Genomic DNA, 24,832 nt, shown 5'->3' with positions numbered 1-24,832 from the left:
TGAGTGGCCCTCTCACTCCTGAGAGCATGGCTCCCCCAATGATTAGAGTGATTGCAGCCTCTGAATAGTGGAAGTTCATGGCTCCTTTCACTTAATGCGTTTGAAAATGCTGCGTGGGCGGGGAGGATGGGGGCAGTGGGAGATTTGAAGAGTAGGTGACAGCCCTCTGAGCAGTCCCGATTACCCCCCTCCACTCTCATTGGCCCAACCCCCTGCCTTGGGGAGCCAGTGTCCCACTTGGTACATTCCTTGGCCAATATCATGCTAGGTGGGTGGTGCCTGGGGACCTTGTGCTGCTGTCATCTCCATAACGATGAGCGCTATGAGAACGACTACCTACATGATGAGGATGCTTAGCATCAGTGAAGGATTTCTGGCTAGAAGCAGAAGGACCAGCACGTAAGGGCAAGATCTTTCAGCCAGTTTTTGATCTACTGTCAGTGCTCTACTTTTTAATGACAAAGCACTAAAACTGTCTTCTTGGAAGCTAGAGTGCATCAGTGGAGGAGTGAATTAATTCTCCTGATGCCTTTTCTTTTGGAAACGGCTGTCAGTAGAGTCTGAGGCTCCCCTGGGAGTCTTGAGATAATCAGGGGGCTCCCCTTTGGGGTGGGAAGAGAGGGGATTTCATGGCCCAGGAACCTGATCCTGGGAGGCGCTGGGCACCCTCAGCTTCTGTTGTGTTGGAGACTCTCCATTCCTAGCCGGATCCCACAAAGTGCTGATTTGAAAGGGGGAGTATTTCTAAAGCCTGTCTGAATTGTGTCTATAGGACGTGTCTCTTTGTCGGTGCTCTGTACGGCTCCATGTGTGGGATGTATCGGCGTGAGCTGTGTCAGACCAAATCCCATCTGGGCTATGCTGGTTGGCGGGAGGGAAGGTTGCTGTGTGGCAGCTGGGCTATCCTCTCTCTCTGTCTCTCCTCTTAGCCCTCGTACTGGTGCAGGACTCCCAGAACCGTCCTGGGGAAAGAGAAGGAGGAAGAGGAGGACCCGGAGAAGGCACTGAAAAGCCAGTACATTGAGGAAGAGCCTGCCGATCTGGTATCAGGGATCAAAATAAAGCACCTTTCCAAGGTAAAGTCCCCCAGACCAGCCCCTGCCCAGCAAGCAGGGACAATCTGACAGCAACACGTTGCAGGTCTTTTGGAGCAAGCAGTAGAGATCCCACCAGCAGGAAGAGTCAAGCACCACATAGATCCGTGCTGGCATGGGTCATGCAATTTCAGACAAGAATAGCAAGTGGCAATGCTCAGGGTGGGGTGACTCGGCTCTCTTTCCCTCCCTTCCCCCTCACCCCCCACAGCAGCCGCTAGGAATATATCTGCACTACGGGCGAAAGCACTGTAGAGTAGATGCTTCCTTTGCCGATGGAAGGGGTTTTTCCATTCGTGTCGGTAACCCACCTCCCCAGGCAGCAGTGGCTAGGTTGGTGGAAGAATTCGTTCATCGACCTGGCTGTGGCTAGATTGGGAGTTAGTTTAGGTTAACTACAGCACTTAATTCACACCCCTGAGTGATATACCTCGGTTGATCTACATTTTACGTATAGACCAGGGCTAACTATTTGGAGTCTGTCACTTTCACGAGCCATGGGGATTGCACGAAATGACTAAAGCAGGGGTCTCAAACACGCGGCCCGCAGGGTTATTTTCTGCAGCCCCCCAGCTCCCCGTGGCACACACCCCCCCTCAGCATTTACCTAGAGTGGCTCTGGCCCGGCATGCACCGGGGGCAGCGGCCAGGACCTGGGGCGGGGGGGGGCACAAGGGGCTGTGTGTTGCCCTGGCCGCTCCTCCAGGTACCTCCCCGAAGCTCCCATCGGCCACCAATGGGCGCTTTGGAGGCGGTACCGGGAGGAGCAGCCAGGGCAATACACAGACCCCTGTGCCCCCCCAGGTCCCGGCCGCTTCTGGGAGCGGCATGGGGGCAGGGCAGGCAGGCAGGGAGCCTGCCCTGCCCCCAGTGCATGCTGGGCCAGACCCGCCCCCCGAACCCCTCCTGCAGCCGAACCCCCTGCCCTGAGCCCCCTGCTGCACCCTGTACCCTTCCTGTACCCCCTGGGGGCAGAGAGGGGGCGGAGTTGGGGTGGAGATTTCAGGGAAGGGGTTGAAATGGGGGCAGGGAAGAGGTGGGGAAGGGGTGGGACGGGGGCAGGGCCGGGGCAGTGGCAGTGGGCGGGGGGGTGGTCAGCGGTGCGGCCCTCGGGCCAATGTACTAGTCCTCATATGGCCCTCATGGTCATTTGAGTTTGAGACCCCCTGGACTAAAGGGTTTGTTACAATGCTCTGAAGACCGGAGTCCCTGGAAGACCTCAGCGGGGCTCCTGGTGCTTCAGACTCATTCCCTTCCCCTACCTGGAGCAGTGGCAACAGAGTACAGGGCTGCACACAACTCCTCTGTCAAAAAAGAGCATGAAGGCTGGGGTGTAGCTGCAACAGCCATGCATGCAAAAAACCCCTCCTGGCATTCAGTGGGTCCTGTGCTGCTATGGAGATGGGCTATTGCCATGCTAGCTACGGGCACTGAGCTCCTAGTGGGCATGCATCCCGTTGCACTGAGAAGTCCTTCCTTTTGCCCTCTCCTGACATCGTGCTCCCCCTATGCCTGATGCATCAATTAACAAATACTGAGCTAGCTTCCTCCTTTCCTCCCCTTCTGCAATCACCTGCTGGTAAACCGTCCCCACCCTAGGAACCACACCCTGTTCTGTACTGTCCATGCAGAAATTTGAACTGTGTGTTTGGCCGGGATTGCCAGTCGTCCAGCTCTGTGCATGATGTGCAAGCTGCTGTGTAAACAGCCTCGTTACACAGGCTTTGGGCTTTTAAACAATGGACTGGGTTGGCTTCCCAGGCTCTTGCTGATTGTCCGGCTACGCGTGCTGAGGAGGGACAGGAAGTGTTGATCTACACCAGATCCCTGTAGCTGATGGCATGGCACTGATGGGTGCTGAAAAGACATCTGCCTACAGGCTGGTGGTTGTGACACGGGCTTGGGGGGAGGGAATTTGGGGCACACCTGTCCTTTCCCAGGGGTCTGAAATGCCCTCTCTTATATTTTAAAAACTGCCTTATCATAGCTCCCATTTCAATAGGCTGCCATCTTCCTGAGTAGAGTATTGCTGGGCATTGTTAAACAGTAGCCAAGGCTCACGCCATAGGTGGTAGCATTTTTGCAATGGGGTAAAACAATCTGTCTATGCATATGGAGAAACCCAACATTTTAATATAGCCACTCGAGGGATCAGCGTACACTGGCTGCATAATGTTGTAGATTTGAAATTGCTCTGCTTGGACACAGTTAGGGGTGGTCTCCTAAGACGTGAGGTGGCCTCATCAGGAGGTGGTACGTGCTGTGGGATGAAGGGTGCAATGGGTGGGCGAGATGAATGTGTGTTTCCTTCTAACACTCGGCTTCTCTCTCTGCTTCTGCAGGTGTTCAAAGTGGGGAGCAAGACCAAGGAGGCAGTAAGGAACTTGACCCTGAACATGTATGAGGGGCAGATCACTGTCCTTCTGGGACACAACGGTGCCGGGAAGACAACCACCCTGTCCATGCTCACAGGTACAGCCGCCACACCCCAGGCCATCTCGGGGCAGGCGCGCTGCAGCACGGGGGATACGGCTGAGAGTGCTCAGGTGACAGCGCATTTCCTGGTGCAGGGTTGTATCTTGCTTTGGAGCATCTGAAGCCATAACCGTCTGCTGAGGTGCCTGGGCTGTCTCCTGGTGTCTGATCCATCCCCAGAGCAGCATCCTGTGACTGCTGCAGCGCAGTCTACTCCTCCTCTTCTTTGGTTCCCGTCCGCCAGCCGAATGAAATCTTTTCACTGCTTTCTACCTCGTACCGGTTTCGTTCATCCTTAAAGCTTTTTGGTTTGGGTCATTCTTCACTGTGTCTATCCAATGCATCCTCAGTCTCCCTCTGTTCCGAGTCCTTTACGCCCTGGTATGTATCACGCTACGCGGTGTCCGTTTCAAGTCCATCTGCGACACATCGGCACGATCGCAGTGGTCTTTCTTGAACTCTCTGTAACAGCGTTATTTCTTGCCCTCTACGTTTTCTTATCACTGCATTTTTAATTTTCTGGGGCCTCCACGCTCTCAGCATTCCCCTCAGCCAGTTCATTTCTGAAGACAAAATCGTGTTCGTCAGCTTTCCTCAGACCCCAGCATTCCAACCCACACGGTAGTGGCGGCCTGACGGTCATCGCATACGTGCCAATTTCCTTGTTCATCAAAATGTGTTTAGCCTTCCAGATCTTGCAGTTTTCTGAATACAGTAGCCGTTAGTCCAAGTCTTTTTGTGTCCTTGTAACAATTCCCATTCTCCACGCCTAGTCCTCCAAGGCACACAAGATTTCCCGCGTGTTCTAGTCCTTTTTCTCTGATCTTTACCTTTTTCCTCCTGCCTTCCAGTTGCCGTATTATTTGTGTTCTCCATACTGATCTTCTGTCCAAATTTTCTACTTTCCCTGTCGCCTTGTCAGCTATTCTTTGTAAATCTTCCTTGGTCAGTGCTGGTGGGGGAGGGGAGCAATATTGTCTGTGCGTTGTTCTCTGTCCTCCCATATAACGTGACTTCTCTCAGTGCTACAGCCCATACTGCTTCCAGTACCAAGTGGAACAAACCTGCCGATTAGCATGGGCCCTTCTCTCCCTCCTATGGTCATCCTGAACCGCTCCTTTTGGCGACTCTCACCACTCTCAGCAACTTGCTGTGGATGTTTTCTCTCAGCTTGATCAGTTTCTCTGGGGTGCCATACGTTCTCCTAACTTGCCTTGCCCCTTGCTGCTAAGTGCTATCAAAAGCCTGTTTGAAGTCTAAAAGTTGTTCTGTGCACTTCTCCGGTGTCTGTCCTGTTACAAATAGGTGAGCTGTTGTACTTTGTCCTGGCCTGTTCCTTTGAACACCCTGCTTCCACACACCACCTCGTTTTCCTGTGCAACGCCTTGGTGCATGCCACAGAACGATAGACCATTGCTATTGCATAGCAAATGGCTATCTGGAAATGAAGGGCTCTTGACAATTCAAGGAGCTGTGGGGTGACACATGGCCCGTACCTCCTCCTCCTCATGGGGCCTAGCGCGCTGCCTCTGCTGGCCCAAGGATCGGAAGATGAAATGTGGGAATCTCATCAGGCTCTCTTGCTTGATGGCTGAATCCCGCGGGTTGGCCCAACCTTCATGTGGCTCTCAGCAGTGTGTGGGACATAGGACTTGCGAGGCCAGATCAGACCATTGGTTCAGCCAGTCTGGTATCCTGCCTCCTGTAGCAGCCAAGAGCTGATGTATCAGAGGACAGCAGAACCTCTGCCAATTGTGCAAAGGGAGAGGTGAATTCCTGGCCCCTGCAGTGAGTTGTGCCTCTCCCTACAGCAGAGCGCTTTGCTGGCTGAACAAGGCTATGCAGCCAAGCCAGGACCGAGACTTCCTTTGTCTTTGAAGGGGATTTCAGGCAGTGTGGGACAGTGGTGTAGTGGCAGGTGCTGTGCACTGCTGCATGGCAGACATGTTCACATCCCCACCCATCTCTCTCCCTACTCAGGCCATTCTGGGAGCTCTGTGAAATCAGCTCCATCAGGGTAAAGGGAAGAAACTAATTAAGGGGTGGTACAGAGTGGCTCTAAGGGGAGCCCCATTCAGTTCTTCGAAGCACAGTGGCTAAAGTGAAGGTTAGTCAGCCTAGGGTGAGGGGTGTGGGAAGCCACAGGGCTTGGGAGCTGAGGTTCTCCAGTGCGGGCTGGGAGGAGACTGGGCCCTGGCACCTCACTGCTCTTACCCACATGTGGTTATTGCCACCTCCTAGGTCTGTATCCTCCCACGAGCGGCCAGGCTTACATCAGCGGCTATGAGATCTCCCAGGACATGGTTCTGATCCGAAGGAGTCTGGGTCTGTGTCCCCAGCACGATGTTCTGTTTGACAACATGACCGTGGCGGAGCACCTGTACTTCTACTCTGCGGTGAGCGGAGGACGTGTGGCATCCTGGGAGGGAAGAGGCCGGGGGTCCGGCTGTGCCTGCAGAATGGTGACCTGAAGCTCTGGGCTGGGCACAGCAGCTGCAGTCCGTAGTGTAGCGCCATGTTACTCCTGCGTGCACCCTGCACTAAACACTTATGTTTATACTTTTCATACGAATAATAGAAAGTAATGTTTATCCTTTAATTTTCTATCCATACTGGGGTTATCTACATGCCAGCTTGCAGCTGGTTTGATTGAACAGGTGCAAACCCTGCAGAAGCACTGTCTTTGGTTTGAGTAGCTTATTCCATCCAGTTTATCTTAGAGTGGAGCGGCTCTAAGGATGGTCTCCCACTGAGGCATCTCGCAGTCCCATTTCCCAGCCCGCTGGGGGCGGGGTGTGACTGGGCTGGAGACTGGGTTGCTGCAGGAAAGAATTCACTCTGTGGCAGGAGCTGAGTGGTTAACTTCTTCTCCTTCTCCTGACTTTGCGTTCCTGGTTAATGCAGAAGCATGGGTAGAGAGGGAGCATGGGACATGTCCTTACACCAGGAGCGGAGTGAACAAGGCCCCTTGCATAGGGGCTTTCCTCATATCTTGTGTCAGTATGGGGCAGGGGGCAGGTTCCTCCCTGCTGGGTTTGCTTTCTTAACTGTTAACCCTTCTTTCGTCTTGCCTGCCAGCTGAAGGGCTACCCCTCGCTGAAGTGCCCGGAGGAGATAGACCGTATCGTGAGGCTGCTGAACCTGGAGGAGAAGCGCTGCTCTCTGTCAAAGGCCTTGTCCGGGGGCATGAAACGCAAGCTGTCCATCGGCATCGCACTCATCGGGGACTCCAAGGCAAGTGGCTCCCTTCGCTCAGGTGGTCCTGTGGAGCCCGGGGGCTGGAGTGGTAGTGAGGGAGCTCCCGGGCAGAGTGGCTGGTCCCGGGCCCCTCCTGCTCCCCCACCAGGAGGTGCACTGGTGATCTCAGGGGCACAAGGAGGCTGTGTCATTCAATGGCTATAGCAGAGGGCTCTCTGGGGACAGGGCTGTGGCAAACTGCTGCTGCCATCCCAGCCTGTTGGAGCAGGATGGGCGCTGAGCTCGCCGAAGGCTGCCCCTCCCCTCGTGAGTCAGGAGGGTTTGTTAGAACAGCAGGTGTTGGGGGGGTCTGGTACCCTCGGAATGGAAGTCGGGAGGCTGGGCTGCCTGTTCTGGACTAGTGCCAAGGTCGGTACCGACCGTGTCTAGACTGGTGGGGCAGACCAGTGTGCGGCAGTTGGTCCCTCCACTGTGCCCATTACACACTTGTGCAGAGCTGTGTTCAGCCCAGGCTGGGGCTGTCCCTCTGTGCTGTGCCGTGTCTGTGCAGAGCTGCTAGCTTGGGGATGCATTCAGCCCAGGCCTTGCGGATCCCTGCAGGCCACAGAATCATAGAAATGTCGGGCTGGACGGGACCTTAAGTCTTCATGAATTCTAGCCCCCTGCACCAAGGCAAGGCCACATAAACCTCCTAGACCATCCCTGGCAGGTGTTTGTCCTACTGGTTCTTAAAACCTCCAGTGACGGGGATTCCACAACCTCCCGTGGAAACCTGTTCCAGAGCCCAACTGCCCTCGTAGCTAAAAGTTTTCCCTATTGCCTAAAGCTCCCAGGCTGCTGACTAAGCCCATTACTTCTTGTCCTACCTTGAGTGGACAGGAGAACAGATGATCACCATCCTCTTTGTAACAGCCCTTAACACATTTGAAGACTGTTCTTAGGTCCCCCTTCAGTCATCTTTTCTCAAGACTAAACATGCCTAGGTTTTAACCTTTCCTTGTAGGTCAGGTTTTCCAAACCTTTTTTAATTCTGTTGTTCTCCTGTGGACTCTCTCCAGTTTGTCCCCTTCTTTCCTAAAGTGCAATGCCTGGAACAGGACACAGAACTCCAGCTGAGGCCTCACCAGTGCTGAGTAGAGCGGGACAGTTACCTCCTGTGGCTTACATGCAACACTCCTGTTAATACACCCCAGACTGATATTAACCTTTTTCACACCAGCATCACATTGTTGATTTATATTCAGTTTGTGATCCTCTATAACTCCCAGATCCTTTCCTTCCTGTCTGTTTCCCACTTTGTAGTTGAGCATTTGATTTTTTCCCTTTCTAAGAGCAATAATTTGCACCTGTCTTTATTTAATTTCATCTGTTGATTTCAGACCAATTCTCCCATTTGTCAAGGTCGTCTCAAATTCCAATCCTAGCCTCCAAAGTGCTTGCAACCCCTCCTAGCTTGATGTCATCTACAAATTTTATAAGCGTCCTCTGAACTCCATTATCCAAGTCATTAATGAGACTATTGAATAGTACCCAACCCAGGACTGACTCCTGCATGAACCCATTAGATATGTCCTCCCACTTTGACAATGTACCATTGATAACTACTCTTTGCGTACAGTCTTTCAACCAGTTGTGCACCCACCATATAGTAATTTCATCTAGACCACATTTCCCTAGTTTGCTTACGAGAATGTCTGTCATGTGGGACTGGGTCAAAAGCCTAACTAAAAGTGAAGGTACATCACGTCTACTGCTTCCCCCTTCCACTAGGCCATAACCCTGTCTAAGAAGGCAATTAGGTTGGTCTGGCATGATTTCTTCTTGACAACTCTATGCTGGCTATTCCTTATAACTCCGTTATCCCCTAGGAGCTTACAAATTGATTTCTGAGTAATTTGTTCCATTATCTTTCCAGGGATTGAAGTAAGTCTGACTGGTGTGTATTTCTCAGGTCCTCTTTGTCCCCCGTTTTAACCACAGGTACTATGTTTGCCCTTCTCCTGCCCTCTGGGACTTCACCTGTTGTCCATGTGTTCTCAAAGATAATTGCTAATGGCTCCAAGATTGCGTCAACCACTTCTATAAGTGCCCTAGGATGAATTTCATCAGGCTGTGCTGACATGAATACATTTTAACTTAACTAAAGATTCCTTAACCTGTTCTTTCCCGATTTTGGCTTGCATTCCTTTCCCCTTGTTAATATTAATTCTGTTGAGTATCTGATCATCATTTAAGCTGTTTAGTGAAGACTGCAGCAAAGCAGGCATTAAACACCTCGGCCTTCTTGATGTCATCAGTTATTAGCTTTCCTTCCCTGCTGGGTAGAGCAGGGGTGAGCAAACTTTTTGGCCTGAGGGTCACACTGGGTTTTGGAAATTGTATGGAGGGCTGGTTAGGGGAGGCTACGCCCCCCCCCCTTCCAGGAGTCCTGTCCCATCCACACACACCCCACTCACTGCCCCCCACCACCCAATCCAACCCCCCTCCTTCCTGACTGCCCCCCCGGGACCCCTGCCCCCATTCAACCCACCCTCTGACCGCCCAAACCCCATCCCCTGACCACAACCCCGAACTCCCCTGCCCTCTATCCAACCCCCCTTACCGCGCAGCACAGAACACTGGTGGCTAGCGGTGCTACAGGCCGGCCGCCCAGAGCGTTGCATCGGTGTAGTGTAGTAAATGGTTCTCCGTAACTGCTACCAGTAGCACATTCCTATGCGGAGCAGTTGAATACACTACACCGGCAGCACGGCACACTGAGGCTGCGGGGGATGGGCTGGCCTCCTGGACCAGGAGCTCAGGGGCTGGGCAGGAGGGTCCCCGCGGGCCGTAGTTCGCCCACCTCTGATGTAGAGGTCCTACGCTTTCCTTCCTCCTTCTCTTGTTGCTAATGTATTTAATGCCTTTTATGTCCCTTGCTAGGTGTAACTCATTTTGTGGCTAACCTTTCTGATTTTGTCTGTATGTGCTTGTGCTGTTCTTTTGTACTCCTCCTTAGCAAGTCGTCGTCTTCCCACTTTCTGCAGGGTTCCTTTTTGACATTTAGGTCATTAAAGAGCTCCTGACGCAGCCATATTGGCCTCTTCCTGTTTTCCCTCTTTGCATCAGGGTAGTTTGCAGTTGTCTCCACGAGAAACTGCCAGCTGTCCTGAACTCCTTTATCCCTTAGATTTTCTCCCCATGGTGACCTGACCTACCAGTTCACAGAGTTTATTAAAGTCAGCTTTTGGAAGTCCGTTGTCCTTATTCTGCTGTTTCACTCTTTTTCCTTTCCTTGGAATTGTGAATCACTTTCACCCAAATAGTCTTCCACCTTCAGATTCACCACCGGTTCCTCCCTGTTGCTGAGAATCAAGTCTGAAATGGCTGTCTGCCTGGTTCTTTCCTACACATTCAGAAACAACTTGTCCCCAATACCCTCCAAGTACTTACTGAAAAGTTTGTCTTTTGCCACGTTACTTTCCCAACAGATGTCCGGGTAGTTCCAGTCCCCCATTACTACCAGCTACTGGGTTTTGGATAGTTCTGTTGTTTGTCCTAGGAATACCTCATCCATCTCCTCTTCCTGATTTGGTGCTTTATAGTAGACCCTTACCATGATGTCACCCCTATTTTTTACCCTTGTTGTTCTTTACCCAGAAACTTTCAAATGATCTTCCTCTCACCACCTCCTAGACCTCAGAACAAGTGTCCATGTTCTTGATGTATAATGCAAACCTCCTCCCTTTTTACCCTGTCTGTCCTTCCTGAGCAAGCTACACCCCTCTTTACCAATCGTCTAGTCATGAGACTTATCCCAACAGGTCTCTGCTGCCAATTAAGTCAGAGTTTAGCTCATATGCTAATACTGCCGGTTCTTCCTGTTTGTTCCCCAGTTTGCCCTGCAGTTGTGTACAGACATGTAAGATGCTGGGCTGATTCCACCCCTAATTTCGCACTTGTTGCTCCTGTGACCCTGTTCTAACTATCTATGTCCCCGCTCCCCATGTCTTTGTGGAGCTGCCAGGCCAGGGCTGTGTTTAGCTCAGGTCCCTGCACAGTGCCAGGTCTGCCTCGGGCCCATCTAATGGACAACCTTCTCTGGTGCACAGGTGGTGATGCTGGATGAGCCGACATCAGGAATGGACCCAGCCTCCCGCAGGGCCACCTGGGACCTCCTCCAGCACCAGAGGAGCAGCCGTACCATCCTGCTGACCACCCACTTCATGGACGAGGCAGACCTGCTTGGAGACCGCATTGCCATCATGGCCCAGGGCGAGCTGCAATGCTGCGGGTCCTCGCTCTTCCTCAAGCACAAATATGGTATGGGGAGGCCACTGCACCCATAGGAATCAGGCCCAGATTAACCAGTGTACACCTGCACAGGGCCCTCAGCTCAAGTTTGGCCCAGCTTCCCCTCCCCATGACTGGTTTGGCACAGCTGCCACCCCTCCATCGTGACAGACGGTATCCTGGCCCAAACCTGAGGGGCACTGCAACCCCATATGCCAGGTCGCAACACTGCTCGCTCAGATTTGGCCAGCTGCCCCATCATCTTGATGGAGGGGGACTGGCGGAGGGAGCTGGGCCCAGTCCCACGGGACAGAACCCACCCCAGCAGTGTGAATGCAGGGTGGGCTCTCTCTCCAGTCTGCCTTTCGTCCTCCTCAGGCCCTGTTTAGGGTTGCAGTGCTGGGCTGGAGGCAGGGGTGCTGCTGCAGGTGATCGGTGCCCCTAGGCAGCCTAGTGTAGAGCACTCGTGGGCTCAGGAGTCTACGTCTACCCTGGAGCGTGTCTACATCAGGCACCTTGGGGAGAAGGAGAATCCAAGGGCGAAGGGGTGGTGGCTCTAACAAGGAAACCTCTGGCCGTTTTGTATTCCTGTTCACTCACTCACTCCCCTGCCTGTTGCCGTTCTCTCTTTCGGAGATGTCATCTGCCCATATTCCTCATGGTGAGAACCTAGGTAAGTTCATGCAGATAGGTTCATTGATGGCTATTCGCCAAGATGGTCAGGGACACGACTCATGCACCACGTGTCTCTAACTGCCAGAAGCTGGGGATGGATCACTTGATAATTGCCCTGCTCTGTTCGTTCCCTGTGAAGCACCTGGCTCCGACTGCTGTCAGAAGATATGAATCTGGGCTAGATGGCCCGTTGGTCTGACTCAGTCTGGCCGTTCTTATGCTCGTATGTTTTTAGAGAGACTGCAGACACCGTGAGGCTGGGAGGGTTTTCCGCTCCTGCTGGTGCTGTGATTCCTGAGGGCCCCCCTCTAGATCAACACTATCCACTAGTCCTTGGGGTCACGTCCACCAGCTCCCAGCTAAGGAGAGCAGGTGAGCCTCCCTTCAGATCCTGTCAAGGTGCCACCTTGCATTAGGTTGTAGAAGTCCATGTAATGTGGCATTAGGTCAGGCCCTGTCTTCTCCTCAGCAGCAAGAGGCTAGGTATGCCCTGGAAGGAATTTCCTTTGTGACTGGTGCTTGTCTTTAACTGATCTTCCCCCAGGTGCTGGCTACCACATGGTGATGGTGAAGGAGCCGTACTGTAACCTAGGGGAGATCTCCCGCCTCATTTGTCAGTACGTGCCCAATGCCAGCCTGGAGAGCAATGCTGGGGCCGAGCTGTCCTTCATTCTGCCCACAGAGAGCACACACAGGTAACAGCTGCTCTCAGCAATTACCATAGCTGCCTTCACTGCTGTTTACATGGCTGTGGGGCCCAGATTTCTGGCACACAAACAAGGCCTGTCAGCAATTAGAGACCTAAGCTATGCTGCACTGCTCGGTTATCCAGCAAGGTGTAGGAGGAAAGCTGGGCCAGTGGTTAGGGCACTAGACTACAACATGGGAGCCTGGGTCCAAATCTTTGCCCCAGACTTCCTATGTGACCTTGGGCAAGTCCCTTAGCCTGGCTGGGCTGCAGGTCCTATCTGTACAATGGGGACAGTCGCTCTGCCCTGCTTCCCAGGATGCTGGTAGATACATTAAAGACTGTGAGTCCCCCACACGCTGTGGTGATGGGTGCCAGAGAGGTACCTAACATGGACAGAAATCCAGACTAAACTGGGCAAACAGCCAGTAGGAAAAGCAAAGCTATCAATTGAAGGGCTGCTTAGAGGAGCAGTGTTGCCTGGTGGTTAAAGCACAGGATTATGACCCAGGAGACCTGGTTATAATGCTGATGCTGACTCCCTTTGGGACCTGGGGCATTCCCAACTGCCAAACAGGGCTTCTGCCTGGACTGGCCAATAGCGTTTCTAGGATGGAGGGTCTCTGGTACACCCCAGCTATTGTATCTAGAGAAGACAGACCAGACTGCCTGAGTGGGGCATATAGGTCGCCCCTCAGTTGCACAGAAAAGAGACTGAGGAAGCAGCTTTGCTGCGTGACTCTGTGCTCAGTGCAGGAGCCCTCCACCTCCATTTAGGCAAGGCTAGAGCAGTCCGATTTTGGCACCGGAGTGCTCCTACTCCTGGGGGGAGATCCCTGCTGTTCCCAGGCATGCTGTCACTAATGGTAGTGGGGATGTATCGCTGGTGGGCTGCTTGGATTGTGAGCTCCTTGGGGCAGGGGCCATGTCGTCGCACAGTAGGGCTAGTTGCCGAGGGTGCAACAGGGATATAAACAGTTAATACAAATAGTTAATGCTGCTGATTAGCATTTCCACAGGGGCTTAGTGAAGCTGCAATGAGATGACAGTGCTCTTGGCAAACCACCCAGAGCTTCCATTGCAAGGCAGGTGGGTAAAGACTGAGCGGAAAAGCTGCTCTGGAGCCAAAGCGTCACTGAATGCAGGAGCTGCACGATGGAACCCAGGCTCATTGGCTCATGCCAGCGCCTGGCCAGTGTCTGGGCGGTCTCTTTGCCCTTAGCTAACTTGATTCCCGTACAACCCTGTCTGCCTGAAATCCCGACACTGGGTATCTAGGGCGACAACACCTACTGGTGAACTGCTGTTCTACTCTATCTTGCTTCCCTTCACCCTCTGCTGGTCCATTAATTGAACAAGCTTGTCTCACATCAAGCCACGCAGAGGGCGCTGTCTGCCTGGCATCCTAATGAACAAGTGTGGCTGGCTACTGCCTGGCCTCTGCACAGGGAAACTGGGGAGCCGGCTTCTAGCAAGGGCCAGAATATAGCTTCTAACTCCATCCCTGTCCTGGCAGGTTTGAGGCACTGTTCACAGAGCTGGAGCAGAAACGGGAGGAGTTGGGGATCGCTAGCTATGGTGCATCTGTCACCACTATGGAGGAGGTCTTCCTCAGGTGGGTATCACGCGATGAGCCGTTTGGACAGCCAGCGGGGAAGGCTTGCACCCCCACTCACTAAAGGTGGTGTCTCCGAATACGAGCCCCAGCAGTAATATCCGTTTCAATGCAGTGACATGACGAGTGAACCCAATCCCCTTCCTTGTCCTCTCAGGAAAGGTTTCCAGATCTGAGTCTTGCAGTGGAGCTCTGAGATCAGAATAGCTTGTGCGAGGTGGACGTGTAAAACCTGTACTGAGAGTAAGGACACTCTAGGCACCTCTAAGGAAACAACTGAACCCTCCTGGGGTGTCTGGGCTTCATGCGTCTCTTACGCGACTGATCACTGAGATTTAGTGTAGCCCTGACTCCTGTTGTTCATAGTCAGTCACGGAAGTCCAGAAGGGACTCGGCTGATCCCCAGTCATTCCGGCAATTACTCCAGTATCCTCGCACTCAATTTTATACATTTTTCACCTCTGTATGAGTCATTAACAGTGTTTGAACCCTGCCAGCCCTCAGACCCACAGCACAGACCTCTTCCACTTCAACTATGTGTCACTGGTGGTAAACCCAAGTCAAGCTGCTGTTTAGGGCACTGTGAAGTTGGATTGGGAGGCTCTCTTGAAATGCCACTTGAGTCAGCACGTGATTGGCCAAAGCCGCCAAATCTGTCGTCTTGGATTTAAAAAAAATCCAAGCAGCGTTCACGAGAGCCCCCCGGAGCTCCTGGACCAACATTTTCACAGTAAAAAGCTTTCCACGAACCCTCCTCTTCATGGCTGAACTGGGAATGAATAGCTGAGAGAAGAATACAGGGTGGGGGAATGAGTCGATCCGGCAAAAGTCTGAATGAACGTAGGCTGAGAAAGGGCCTGTGGCCTGGAGTTCAGCTTGTCCGTTTACAACCCTGCATGGTTGTGTGGGCTCAGGCTGATCTGTAGTGCAAGTTGTTAGCACTGATCCATGAGTCTCCTTTGTTTTAACGTAGCAGCATGAAATTCAGTTCTCTGCCTGACTTCCATTGGCTGCTTTTCCTTCTGTTTCAGGGTTGGCAAACTGGTGGACTCCAGCATGGATATCCAAGCCATCCAACTCCCTGCCCTGCAGTACCAGCACGAGAGGCGGTCCAATGACTGGGCCATGGATGACTCCAGCAGCCTGAGTGGAATGACTGACATGACTGATGATAGTGGGGCTCTGATCACGGAGGATTGCTCCAGTATCAAACTGAACACGGGGGTGAGTGCTCTGTCGGGAATATCCGGGCATAGGGAAGGCTAGAGTGCGTCTCCACTGGCTTGGTTGGGGTCTGGAGGAAATCAAGACAGAGCCAGATTTAGAGGTGAGTCTGAGAGTAATTTACACATTGAGGGGGGAAGGAAGAAGGTGTAAGTTACATCCCAAGTTGCTTAAATCCCTCGAAATCTAGCCCTTCTCTGAATTTGGCCCTAGGAGTCTTGGGCCACATAGCAGCATATGGTGCTTTTCCCTATTAATAAGAATAATTTAAAAGCACTTCACTAGACCCTTCCGCAAGAGGTTCTCAAATCACTTCACTAACGTTAACTGACTCACTCTACAGAAATTGAACTGTCCTATTGAGACAAAGACGCAAGATGGGGCAGGTAGTATCTTTTATTGGACCAACTTTTGTTGGTGAAAGAGACATGCTTTCCAGCTACACCAGGCTCCTCTTCAGGTCTGGGAAAGGGAATCTGTGTCACAGCTAAATGCAAGGGGGAACAGGTTATTAAGCTTAGTAAGGAGTTAACACATATTGCAGGAGATCATTCAAGATGAAGTGGGCATTTAACAAACACTGCAGTCATAAGGCAAAGCAGTGTTAGTGTGTTACAGGTTGTTGTAATGAGACATACAACCAGTGTCTCTATTGAGTCCATGATTTTTGGTATCTAGCAAAGTTATGAATTTAAGCTCCCAGGGGTGTCTGTCAAAGGTGTGGCGCATATTTTCTTGGAGCGGCCAGATGTGGAGCGATTGCTTTTTGAAGTGTCCTCCCATGGTTGATAGTGTTTTTGTCTTTTGTCATTTTTCTGTGCAAGTTCATTCAAGAGCACAGTGATTGGCTAGCTTCACCCGTGTAGCTGTGAGGCAGGTCAGTATCGGATCCCTATTTTACATATAGGGAAACTGAGGCACAGAGCGGTGAAGTGACTTGCCCAAGCTTACACAGTGAGTGAGTGACCGAGTCAGGAATTAAAACCCAGGAGTCCTGATTCTAGTCCCATCCTCTGACTCTAGATTCCCACTGCTTCTGATTTCAAATGCCCAGAATTGCAATCTGAGCTGTGTCTTGGTCTCTCTCTTTCTTATTTCTTTCTTTCTTAAACCCCTCTTATTTGACCGGCACTAGTTGCTGTGCCAGGGTTGAGGTGTATAGGAGAAGAGGTAGAATTCCACCACAGCAAAATCACTGGATCTTGTGCATCTTAAGCCTTTAACTGGGAAGTACAAGAATGCCTGTCTCCTTTTGAAATGTCCTGGTCTTACTCTTGTCAATGTTTAACACTGAATATTTCCAGCACTATAAAGACGGATTTCCTCTCTATGGTGTCTTTCCTCTGCTAGATGGATTTTGTGCATTCAATGAGGGAATAGCCACTGCAGCCCTTTTAAAAGTGCATTAGATCTAGAGGAGAGACAATGTCTGTTATTGGATCAGCTGCTGTTGGGTAGAAGGGACAAGCTGTCTTGGGCCCCCCAACACAGCTACAACAACACTGCAAAGGTTATGTTTAAAGGGTCACTTCCGATTGAAAGAGATGCAGATTATCTAATCTTTTCCCTGCTGTTGTTCCAAGCAGCGCGCCTACGCCTAGCACTGAAGGAGATTAGTGGACACAATCTTTCTCTCGCTTTGTGCAGATGCAGCAGCACCCTGTGTGATCACGTTCTCTTGTTGCTCTGTGTGTCTATGTCACTAAGCCACAGGGGAGAAGAGAAAAAAGTAAGACAAGGTGGTTGTAAAACCACAAAAACTGGCTGGGGCCTTGGGAGCAGGAGCTACTCTTCTGAAAACGGATCGGATCTCAAGCTGACAGTGGCCTGTTCGTTAGTTGCAGATTGTTGACCTTGCCATCAGAAGTCAAGTTGTTAATCCCTCATAATCTCCTGGTGGGCTTTGCTGGAAGCCAGCATCGCTAGTGGGAGCTCTGATGTTAGTCCAGTTAGCATTGTCTGGGTCAGGAAGGGCCCAGCAGGGATGGGTTTTAGCATGCTTGTCCTGCTAGGATGTCTGCTGGTGTCCAATTAAAACCTCCCCTCCCCTCTCTCCCATCTCAGTTCTACCTGCGCTGCCAGCAGTTCTATGCCATGTTCGTGAAGAGGGCAGTGTACAGTTGGCGCAACTGGAAGATGGTGGTAGCGCAGTTCCTGGTGCCTCTGATTTTCACAACCCTTGCTCTGGTTGTTGCCAAGACCTTCCCCGGGCCAAGAGATTCTGCGCTGCTCAGGCTGACGCTGGACCCGTATGGCAAGACTGTCGTGCCTTTCTCTGTCTCTGAGGCATCCAGGATCTCCCCAAGGCTGGCGGAACAGTTTGCAGTGCTACTGGATGCTCAGGGCCAAGTGCCCCAGGAGGTGCTAGGTAGGTCAGGCCAGGGGTGGGGCTGCTACTCTGGAGGGGTCATACAGCATCAGGCCATATCTGTAAGAGCTGCTGGTTGCCTGGTCCGAAGATCGGGAGTAGCTAGAATAACTGAGCAGGATCAATGTGATGCAGCCAACAGACACTGGGGAAGTGAGATTCCAGCCTCGCTGGATCCTGAACAGCTTGGGTAATGCAGTACATAGGTTATTTCTGATCCTGACCTGTTAGACCATTTCGCTAAGCAGGCATGCTAAAGACAGAGCTCCACCTTAACCTCCCAGTTTCCACCTGCCTTTCAATCTGGGCACTTCTGGTAGCTAATTCTTTCTATGGAGGGTAACAAAAGATTTCTCCAGTAGCTCAGAACTCCGTTCTGGGCTCAGTATTTACTGGCTTTGTTTTTAATATAAGGTGTGCGTATTAATGCTCGTTAAATGTATCCAGATCTGCATATAGCCTGCCTATTGTCTCCATGTTATTTCTCAGGGTAGGCTATGTTGGCTCTTAGCTAGCCTCTGCAGTCTGTAAAACAAGTAGATGTTTGCAGATGCATCAGTGTTTCCTCATGTAGACCAGAACAGGGGGTTAAACTTAATTCAGCTTTCCCAGACTCTGCGTGCGTTTATTTAATTTAAAAATATGTTGGCTTTCAGAGCGCTGTGTTAAACACAAGCACATCTTGCTTCTAAATGAGGAAATCTGGATTTATAGGAAGGCCTGGAATTGCTGTACAGGCTTTCCTATAAACAGCTCTCTTTGAATAACCCTTCTCCAAATGTGTTAGGTTTGGTCCTTGTGGGCCTGTCTGTCTGTCTCTGACATGCTTGCACTACTGGTAGACTTGCTATTCTGTTTCTTCTGTTACATTAAATAACGGCCTGTAGGTTCATCCCTTAGCAAGAACTCTGGATGGTGTGACCTCTTTTGACTTCTCTCAGAGACATACTAGCAGTATCTATGCTCCCTTCAAAGGGCATTTCCGTTTTATACTAAGCAAGCTGCCTATCACTGATCAGATCTATCAGTTGCCTGTCATGTGTGTCCTATCCAAACCCTGGGGATTTGCAGAGCCATGCAGCATGTTCTGAGGTTTGCCTAAAATGAAGTTGAATTAAAACACCACCAACACAAACCTAAGACCCACCCGCCTGTATAGCATGCGATTTCTTTCAGCCTTGCACCTAATTCCCCCATCAGGCTGTATTAGAGCTGGACTCTGAGGTGTGGAGCCTCCCCTGCTCCCGTTGACTTCTGGTGGAGTGTAGTTGCCTGGTATCTCTTATGCTCAGGCCCTGGTGTGCATTGCTGGGGTCCGTTTGTAATGGTGAAGTGGGTGTGCCTGGCACAGGTGACCTGGAGGAGTACCTGATCTCCCGAGCGGCGGAGGAGGGCGGAACTTTCAACGAACGCTACATCGCAGCTGCTTCCTTCGGAGAGGTCAAAAACCGCACGGTGATCACGGCGCTGTTCAACAACCAGGCGTATCATGCCTCCGCCACTGCACTGATGCTGGCAGACAACGCCCTGTTCCGGCTGCTGGCTGGACCCAATGCTTCCATCACTGTCACCAACTATCCCCAGCCCCGGAACATCACAGAGACGGCGAAGGACCAACTCATGGAGTACATTCAGCTTCCTTACTGCTTGCTTTCATGCCAGGGGTTAGGGGCCCAGATCCGCAGCTGGAGTGAATAGGCCTAGTTCCATCCATTCCAATGAAGCCACGCTAACTTGCACCAGCGGAGGGTCCCGCGCAGAGTTTCCCAAGGCTGAACAAAGCTGGGAGTATTATCTCAGGCAAGAGCACAGGCCTGGGAGTCAGGGTATCAGGGCACTGTTTCCAGTTGCGCTACAGACTTGCTGCGTGACCTCGCCCAAGGTCACGTAAACCCAAATAGGCAAAAGTGGGTGTCTCAGTGGCTGAGTCTGTCTCTAGACACCCAGAGCCTGGTTTTCGGAGGTGCTGGGGGCCCAGGATCCCAGCTGTGGACGATAGAGCTGATGAACACCTTGGGAAGTCAGGCTGTAGGTGTCTAAAGGCAAGTACTTGACAACGGAGATGCCCGCTTTCAGCCAAGCAGTACCACGTTTGTCTGTGCCTTGACTCCCCTCTCTTCCCAGAGAATCATGCTGCTGATCTCACAAGGGAGTGTTCGGGTTAGTTGATGGTTGCCAGGTGCTCTGAGAGCCGTGGGTGGAGACGCTGGGTTACTACTGTAGTGCTTGTTCATTTTTATTTCACTTAGGTCTTGGGCATGGGTTTGGCTCCCTTGAGCTGAGCCTGGGGTGGACAAGGGCTGCTCGAGCTCTGCTGGCACCTCGGCACACCATGCTTTTCCAACCCTGGTCTCCTCTCCACAGCCTAAGCAGCCTGCCATTGAGGCTGAATTGTGTGATGCATAAAGGTCCAGCCAGGGGTGAACTGCTGCGGCCCAATTCTGAGTAGTGCACAGTGTCTGCAGTTCTTACTGAAGTCGATGGGAGTTGCAGGTGCTCAGCACCGCTCAGGATTTGCCCTTTGGTGCAGCAAATGCTGAACACATTACACCAGGAACGTCTCCCGGAGATGCCCATCCGCTCTCCAGGCTGGAGCACTGGTCTCAGAGCTGCCTAGAGTGACTGGGAGGGAGCCCAGGGGTGGGTCTGGAAGATGGTCAGGACCCATCTGGCATTATGAGAATCCATGCTGGGGGAGGGGATAGCAATAGGCCATACAGCCGCAGTAGCTCAAGCCACCAGCTTGGTCTGCGTGCAGCCTACAGCAGCATGAGTTAAAATGCTCGATATTGCTCTGATGGGATTTTCCCCCTGCTAACCAGTTGCTTTAATGTTCCCTTAGAGGCCAGACTGGGTTCGCCATTGCTATTAACTTGCTCTATGGGATGGCTTCCTTGTCCAGCACCTTCGCGCTCCTGCTGGTCAGCGAGAGAGCCATCAAGGCCAAGCACGTGCAGTTTGTCAGCGGGGTCTACGTGGCCAATTTTTGGCTCTCGGCCCTGCTTTGGGACCTCATCAATTTCCTCATTCCCTGTGCGCTGATGCTGGTGAGTCACCACTGTCATGTCCCTGGTTTAGAATCATAGTAATGTAGAGCTGGCAGGGACCTCGAGAGGTCATCTAGTCCAGCCCCCTGCACTGAGGCTGGACCAAGTCAACCTAGACCAGCCCTGACAGATGTTTGTCCAGCTGCTCTTAAAAACCTCCCTTGATGGGAATTCCACAACCTCCCTTCGAAGCTTATTCCAGAGCTTAACTGCCTTTGTAGTCAGAAAGTTTTTCCTAATAGCTAACCTAAATCTCCTTAGCTGCAGATTAAGCCCACTGGTTCTTCTACCTTCAGTGGACTGGAGAACAACTGATCACCTTCCTCTTTTTATAACACCCCTTAACGGATATGAAGATTGTTATCGGGTGTCTCCCCCCCCCCCCACCTTCTTTTCCTCTTAAGACTAAATGTGCCCAGATTAACTTTTTCTCACAGGTCATGGTTTCTAAACCTTTTATTATTTTTGTGTTGCTCTCCTCTGGACACTCTCCAGTTTGTCCCCATCTTTCCTAAAGTGTGGGGTGCCTAGTACTGGACACAGAACTCCAGCTGAGGCCTCACCAGTGCCACACAGAGCAGGACCATTACCTCCTGTGTCATACATACAATACTCCTGTTAAGGCTCCCCAGAATGATATTCACCTTTTTCACACCTACATCACCTGGTTGACTCATATTCAGTTTGTGATCCACTCTAACCCCCAGATCCTTTCCAGAAGTTCTGCTGCCTAACCAGTGATTCCCCATTTTGTAGCTGTGCATTTGATTTTTCCTTCATAAGTGAAGTACTTTGCACTTGACTTGATTGACTTTCATCTTGTTGATTTCAGACTAATTCTGCAGTTCTCAAGGTCATTTTGAATTCTAATCTTGGCCTCCAAAGGGCTAGCAACCACATCCACCTTGGTGTCATCTGTGGATCTTATAAGCATCCCCTCCACTCCATTATCCAAACCATTAATGAAAGTATTGAATAGTACCAGACCCACGATTGACCCCTGTGATACCCCACTAGCAACATGCTCCCAGTTTGACAGCGAACCATTGATACAGTCTTTCAACCCCTTGTGCACCTATCTTACAGCAATTTCATGTACGCCACATTTCCCTAATTTGCTTATGAGAATGTCAAAAGCCTAACTAAAATCAAGATATATCATGTCTACTGCTTCTCCCCCCCTGTTTTCACTAGGCCAGTAATTTTGTCAACTCCCACACATCTCCTATCATCGGGGCCATCTTATTACAGTAATAGGCAAAGCAGGGCTGAAGGTGGCTCCCGAATGGCCAGAAGCTGTAGGAGATGCTGATGTGGCCAGTCCAGTTGGGCTGTACCACGTCATGTAGCTCAGGGGTGTGGTATGGGCAGCCCTCCCTGGCCAGCTCTTGATGGCCCATTTGCCATGGACTCCTTGAGCCTCTTCACGAGGGATGCGAACTGGTGGCTTGCATGAACTGGTGATGAGACCTGGATCCACTGGCCTGATGTGTCTCAGCCTGCCTTTGTGACCTTGGGCAAGTTACTGATCTGCCCGGTCACTCAGTTCCCCATCCGTAAAATGGGGATAATATTTCTCTGTCTCTCCAGGGGTTGAGGATAAATTCACTGATGTTTCCGAGATGCTCAGGTGTGTACATGGTGCCCAGTGTTGTAGTCTGGGGATAGATAGAATGGGACCATCCCAGCTGGATCCGTTATTGTCTCGATTACTATAAAGGACCAAAAGGAAAAACTGCATCTCTGGCCTACAGAAATCCTGCTGGAAAGACTTGTGGTGGTGGTGAAGTGTAAACAGTGTTGCTTTACTCCCGGTATCACGATCTATGGCTTCTTCTCGAAGGAGAATGTTGTCATACCTTGGTGGGAGCTGGTGGGGTTGTGTGGAGCGGGGCGCTCCATGAGACAGCTGACTCTGCCCAGGCCCCGGGGGGAGCTGGCAGTGTGTGTGAAGAGTTAGCTAACAGCTTAACAATCCTGCCGTCTGGCCTGTTCAGATGGAGACTCTAGGAGTCGTGCTGGTTCTCCTTTCAATGTCGTCTCTAAGGTGATATTCCAAGCCTTCGATGTGAAAGCTTTCACCCAGGACAGCCACCTTGTCGATGTGATGCTGATCTTCCTGCTCTACGGCTGGGCCATCATCCCCCTCATGTACCTACTCAGCTTCTTCTTTTCAGCGGCAGCTACAGCCTACACGCGCCTCACCATCTTCAACATCTTCTCTGGCACGACCACCTTCCTCACGGTCACGATCATGAGCATTCCAGGTAAAGGGGCTGCCCACTGCCCTCCTGACAGAATCCCCCCACCCCCAGCCACCCCCCTGGTAAGAACGCTGAGATGATTTGGCCTCCAGTGGAAAGAGGTTTTCCTCAGTTCCTTTGCTGGGGGACCCTACAGTGCTAATTGCGAGCAGGGAAATCTCTGCATATTCATTCCTTCTGCCATGCCCCGTGGTGCCAATTCATTTTCCCTCCTAGCTTTGTAAACTCTGAAGTTTTGGCGCTGTGTTTTCTTGGAGAAACAGCAGGTTCCATCATTGAAGTCCGCCCTGCTGATCTTGTTTCTCTTTCAGAGCTGGGCCTCATGGACCTGTCCAAAACCCTGGATAAAATCTTCCTGATTTTGCCCAACTACTGCTTGGGCCAGTGCATCAGTGACTTTTACCAGAACTACGAGTTCATTCAGTTTTGCACCTCTTCCATTGAAGCCAACATCATCTGCAAAGCATTCAGTGAGTGTCCCAGTTGCTCCCTGCTCAGCTCGCCAGCCCACAACTGTCCAGCATCCCTACGCACCTTGCAGTAAGATGGCACGCGCAGGTGTCCATAGCAGACTTTTCTGAGAGGTGTTGGGTGTTAGGGGGAGAGAAAGGAACATAGCTGACATTTGAGGGAATTTGGATTACGAATGCTGCTCACCCCTCTGTATCATTTGGTGCTATTGAGTGCCTTCATGGTGCAATTGTATTCCTGAGGCTCTGCTCCGTCTGGGGAAACTAGTGCAAATTGACAAGTGGAATTATATTTATTGACTTGGCATTTGGGCTCCTGGGGAGCTGGAGAGCCGATTAGAACCTTCATGGTCACCCAGAGCCATGGTATTGATGGGCCAAGACAGAAGAGTTCACGGGGGGGATCTTGGAGAGAGGTGAAAAATACTTGAAAGCTTACTGGTGTTTGGTCCCTGACGTGTGAACGCACAACAAGGGCGAATCTCTGCCTCCTTGTTTCTCTGGGGATGGCAGGCCTGGCTTCTGCAGTTAGTGCTCCTTCAGGACACCTTAGCATGGGAAATCTGTGGTTCCAGCACCTTGGGGTTCCACTCCTGCCCTAGGATGGTGGAGCTGAGAAGTCTGTTTGGAAAGCAAGAAATGAGGAGATGGTTAAAGGCTAATGGGGAGGGGGAAGGGCACAGTGGGGTTTCGGCAAACTCTGGACAAAGAGTGAAGAATCCAGTGGTCTTTGTGTGAGTCCTCATAGGCATCTTTCTGCATCACCGGATCCTTGCCAGTTTGCATTCCCTGACTGACGGGGGGTGGCACGGAGGAGGGGCAGTGGCCTAGCTGCGGGGGACACCCTAGCTAGGGGGAGTGGCAGGTTTGGGGGGGGGCGGGGTAGGGCGGGCAGGCACTGGCCGAGCTGAGAGGCCGCTTGGCGGGGAAGCCCTGGCTAGGGGATGCAGCAGGTTGGGTGGGGGGGCACTGGCCGAGCTGTGCAGGGGGGAAGCCCTGGCTGTATTCACTCTGAAAACATAAAAGGGAGAATCCTCCCCTCCCACCCAAGGGCAGAATGACTCATCTCTGATTTTTTTTTTTTTTTTCCCCCCTTCCAGATATCAGTTACCAGATGAATTACTTCTCATGGGAGACTCCAGGGATTGGGCAATATCTGACTTCCCTGAGTGTCCAGGGAACCGCCTTCCTCCTCCTCCTCTTCCTCATTGAAACTAACCTCCTCTGGAGACTGAGGACCTTCATCTGCAGCATCAGTAGGAGGCGGAAATGGGTGAGCTGTTGACTGAGCATTGTAGTTTCAGGTCTCCTCTATCCCCCACCTTCTTTCTTCATGGTCTGTGCCCTTTTCTTGACTCATACCAGCAACTGCCCTGCTCATGGTCCCCTCTGCCAGGTTTGGCTACTGTGCGTGTGCCCCTGGGCACAAGCCTGTGCAGCAG

The 24,832-nt window shown here is 51.7% G+C and overlaps 1 protein-coding gene across 1 annotated transcript in view; it reads left to right on the top strand.

The window, feature by feature from the left end:
• Positions 1-24,832, top strand: part of ABCA3 (ATP binding cassette subfamily A member 3) — an 85,936-nt gene that overhangs the window by 47,469 nt on the left and 13,635 nt on the right. The window contains exons 11-24 of the mRNA XM_048865921.2: positions 930-1,076; positions 3,437-3,566; positions 5,811-5,965; positions 6,648-6,803; positions 10,859-11,069; positions 12,259-12,409; positions 13,919-14,017; positions 15,049-15,241; positions 17,306-17,609; positions 18,961-19,234; positions 20,452-20,656; positions 22,704-22,923; positions 23,232-23,390; positions 24,491-24,663. Of these exons, the coding sequence (XP_048721878.1) occupies positions 930-1,076; positions 3,437-3,566; positions 5,811-5,965; positions 6,648-6,803; positions 10,859-11,069; positions 12,259-12,409; positions 13,919-14,017; positions 15,049-15,241; positions 17,306-17,609; positions 18,961-19,234; positions 20,452-20,656; positions 22,704-22,923; positions 23,232-23,390; positions 24,491-24,663 (2,577 nt within the window). The remainder of the gene's footprint in view (positions 1-929; positions 1,077-3,436; positions 3,567-5,810; positions 5,966-6,647; positions 6,804-10,858; positions 11,070-12,258; positions 12,410-13,918; positions 14,018-15,048; positions 15,242-17,305; positions 17,610-18,960; positions 19,235-20,451; positions 20,657-22,703; positions 22,924-23,231; positions 23,391-24,490; positions 24,664-24,832) is intronic.

The sequence above is a fragment of the Caretta caretta genome, chromosome 10 (genome assembly GCF_965140235.1).
Source record: "Caretta caretta isolate rCarCar2 chromosome 10, rCarCar1.hap1, whole genome shotgun sequence".
Lineage (NCBI taxonomy): Eukaryota > Metazoa > Chordata > Testudines > Cheloniidae > Caretta > Caretta caretta.
Note: the sequence above shows the minus strand (reverse complement) of the source record. Positions and strands in the feature narration are given on the sequence as shown.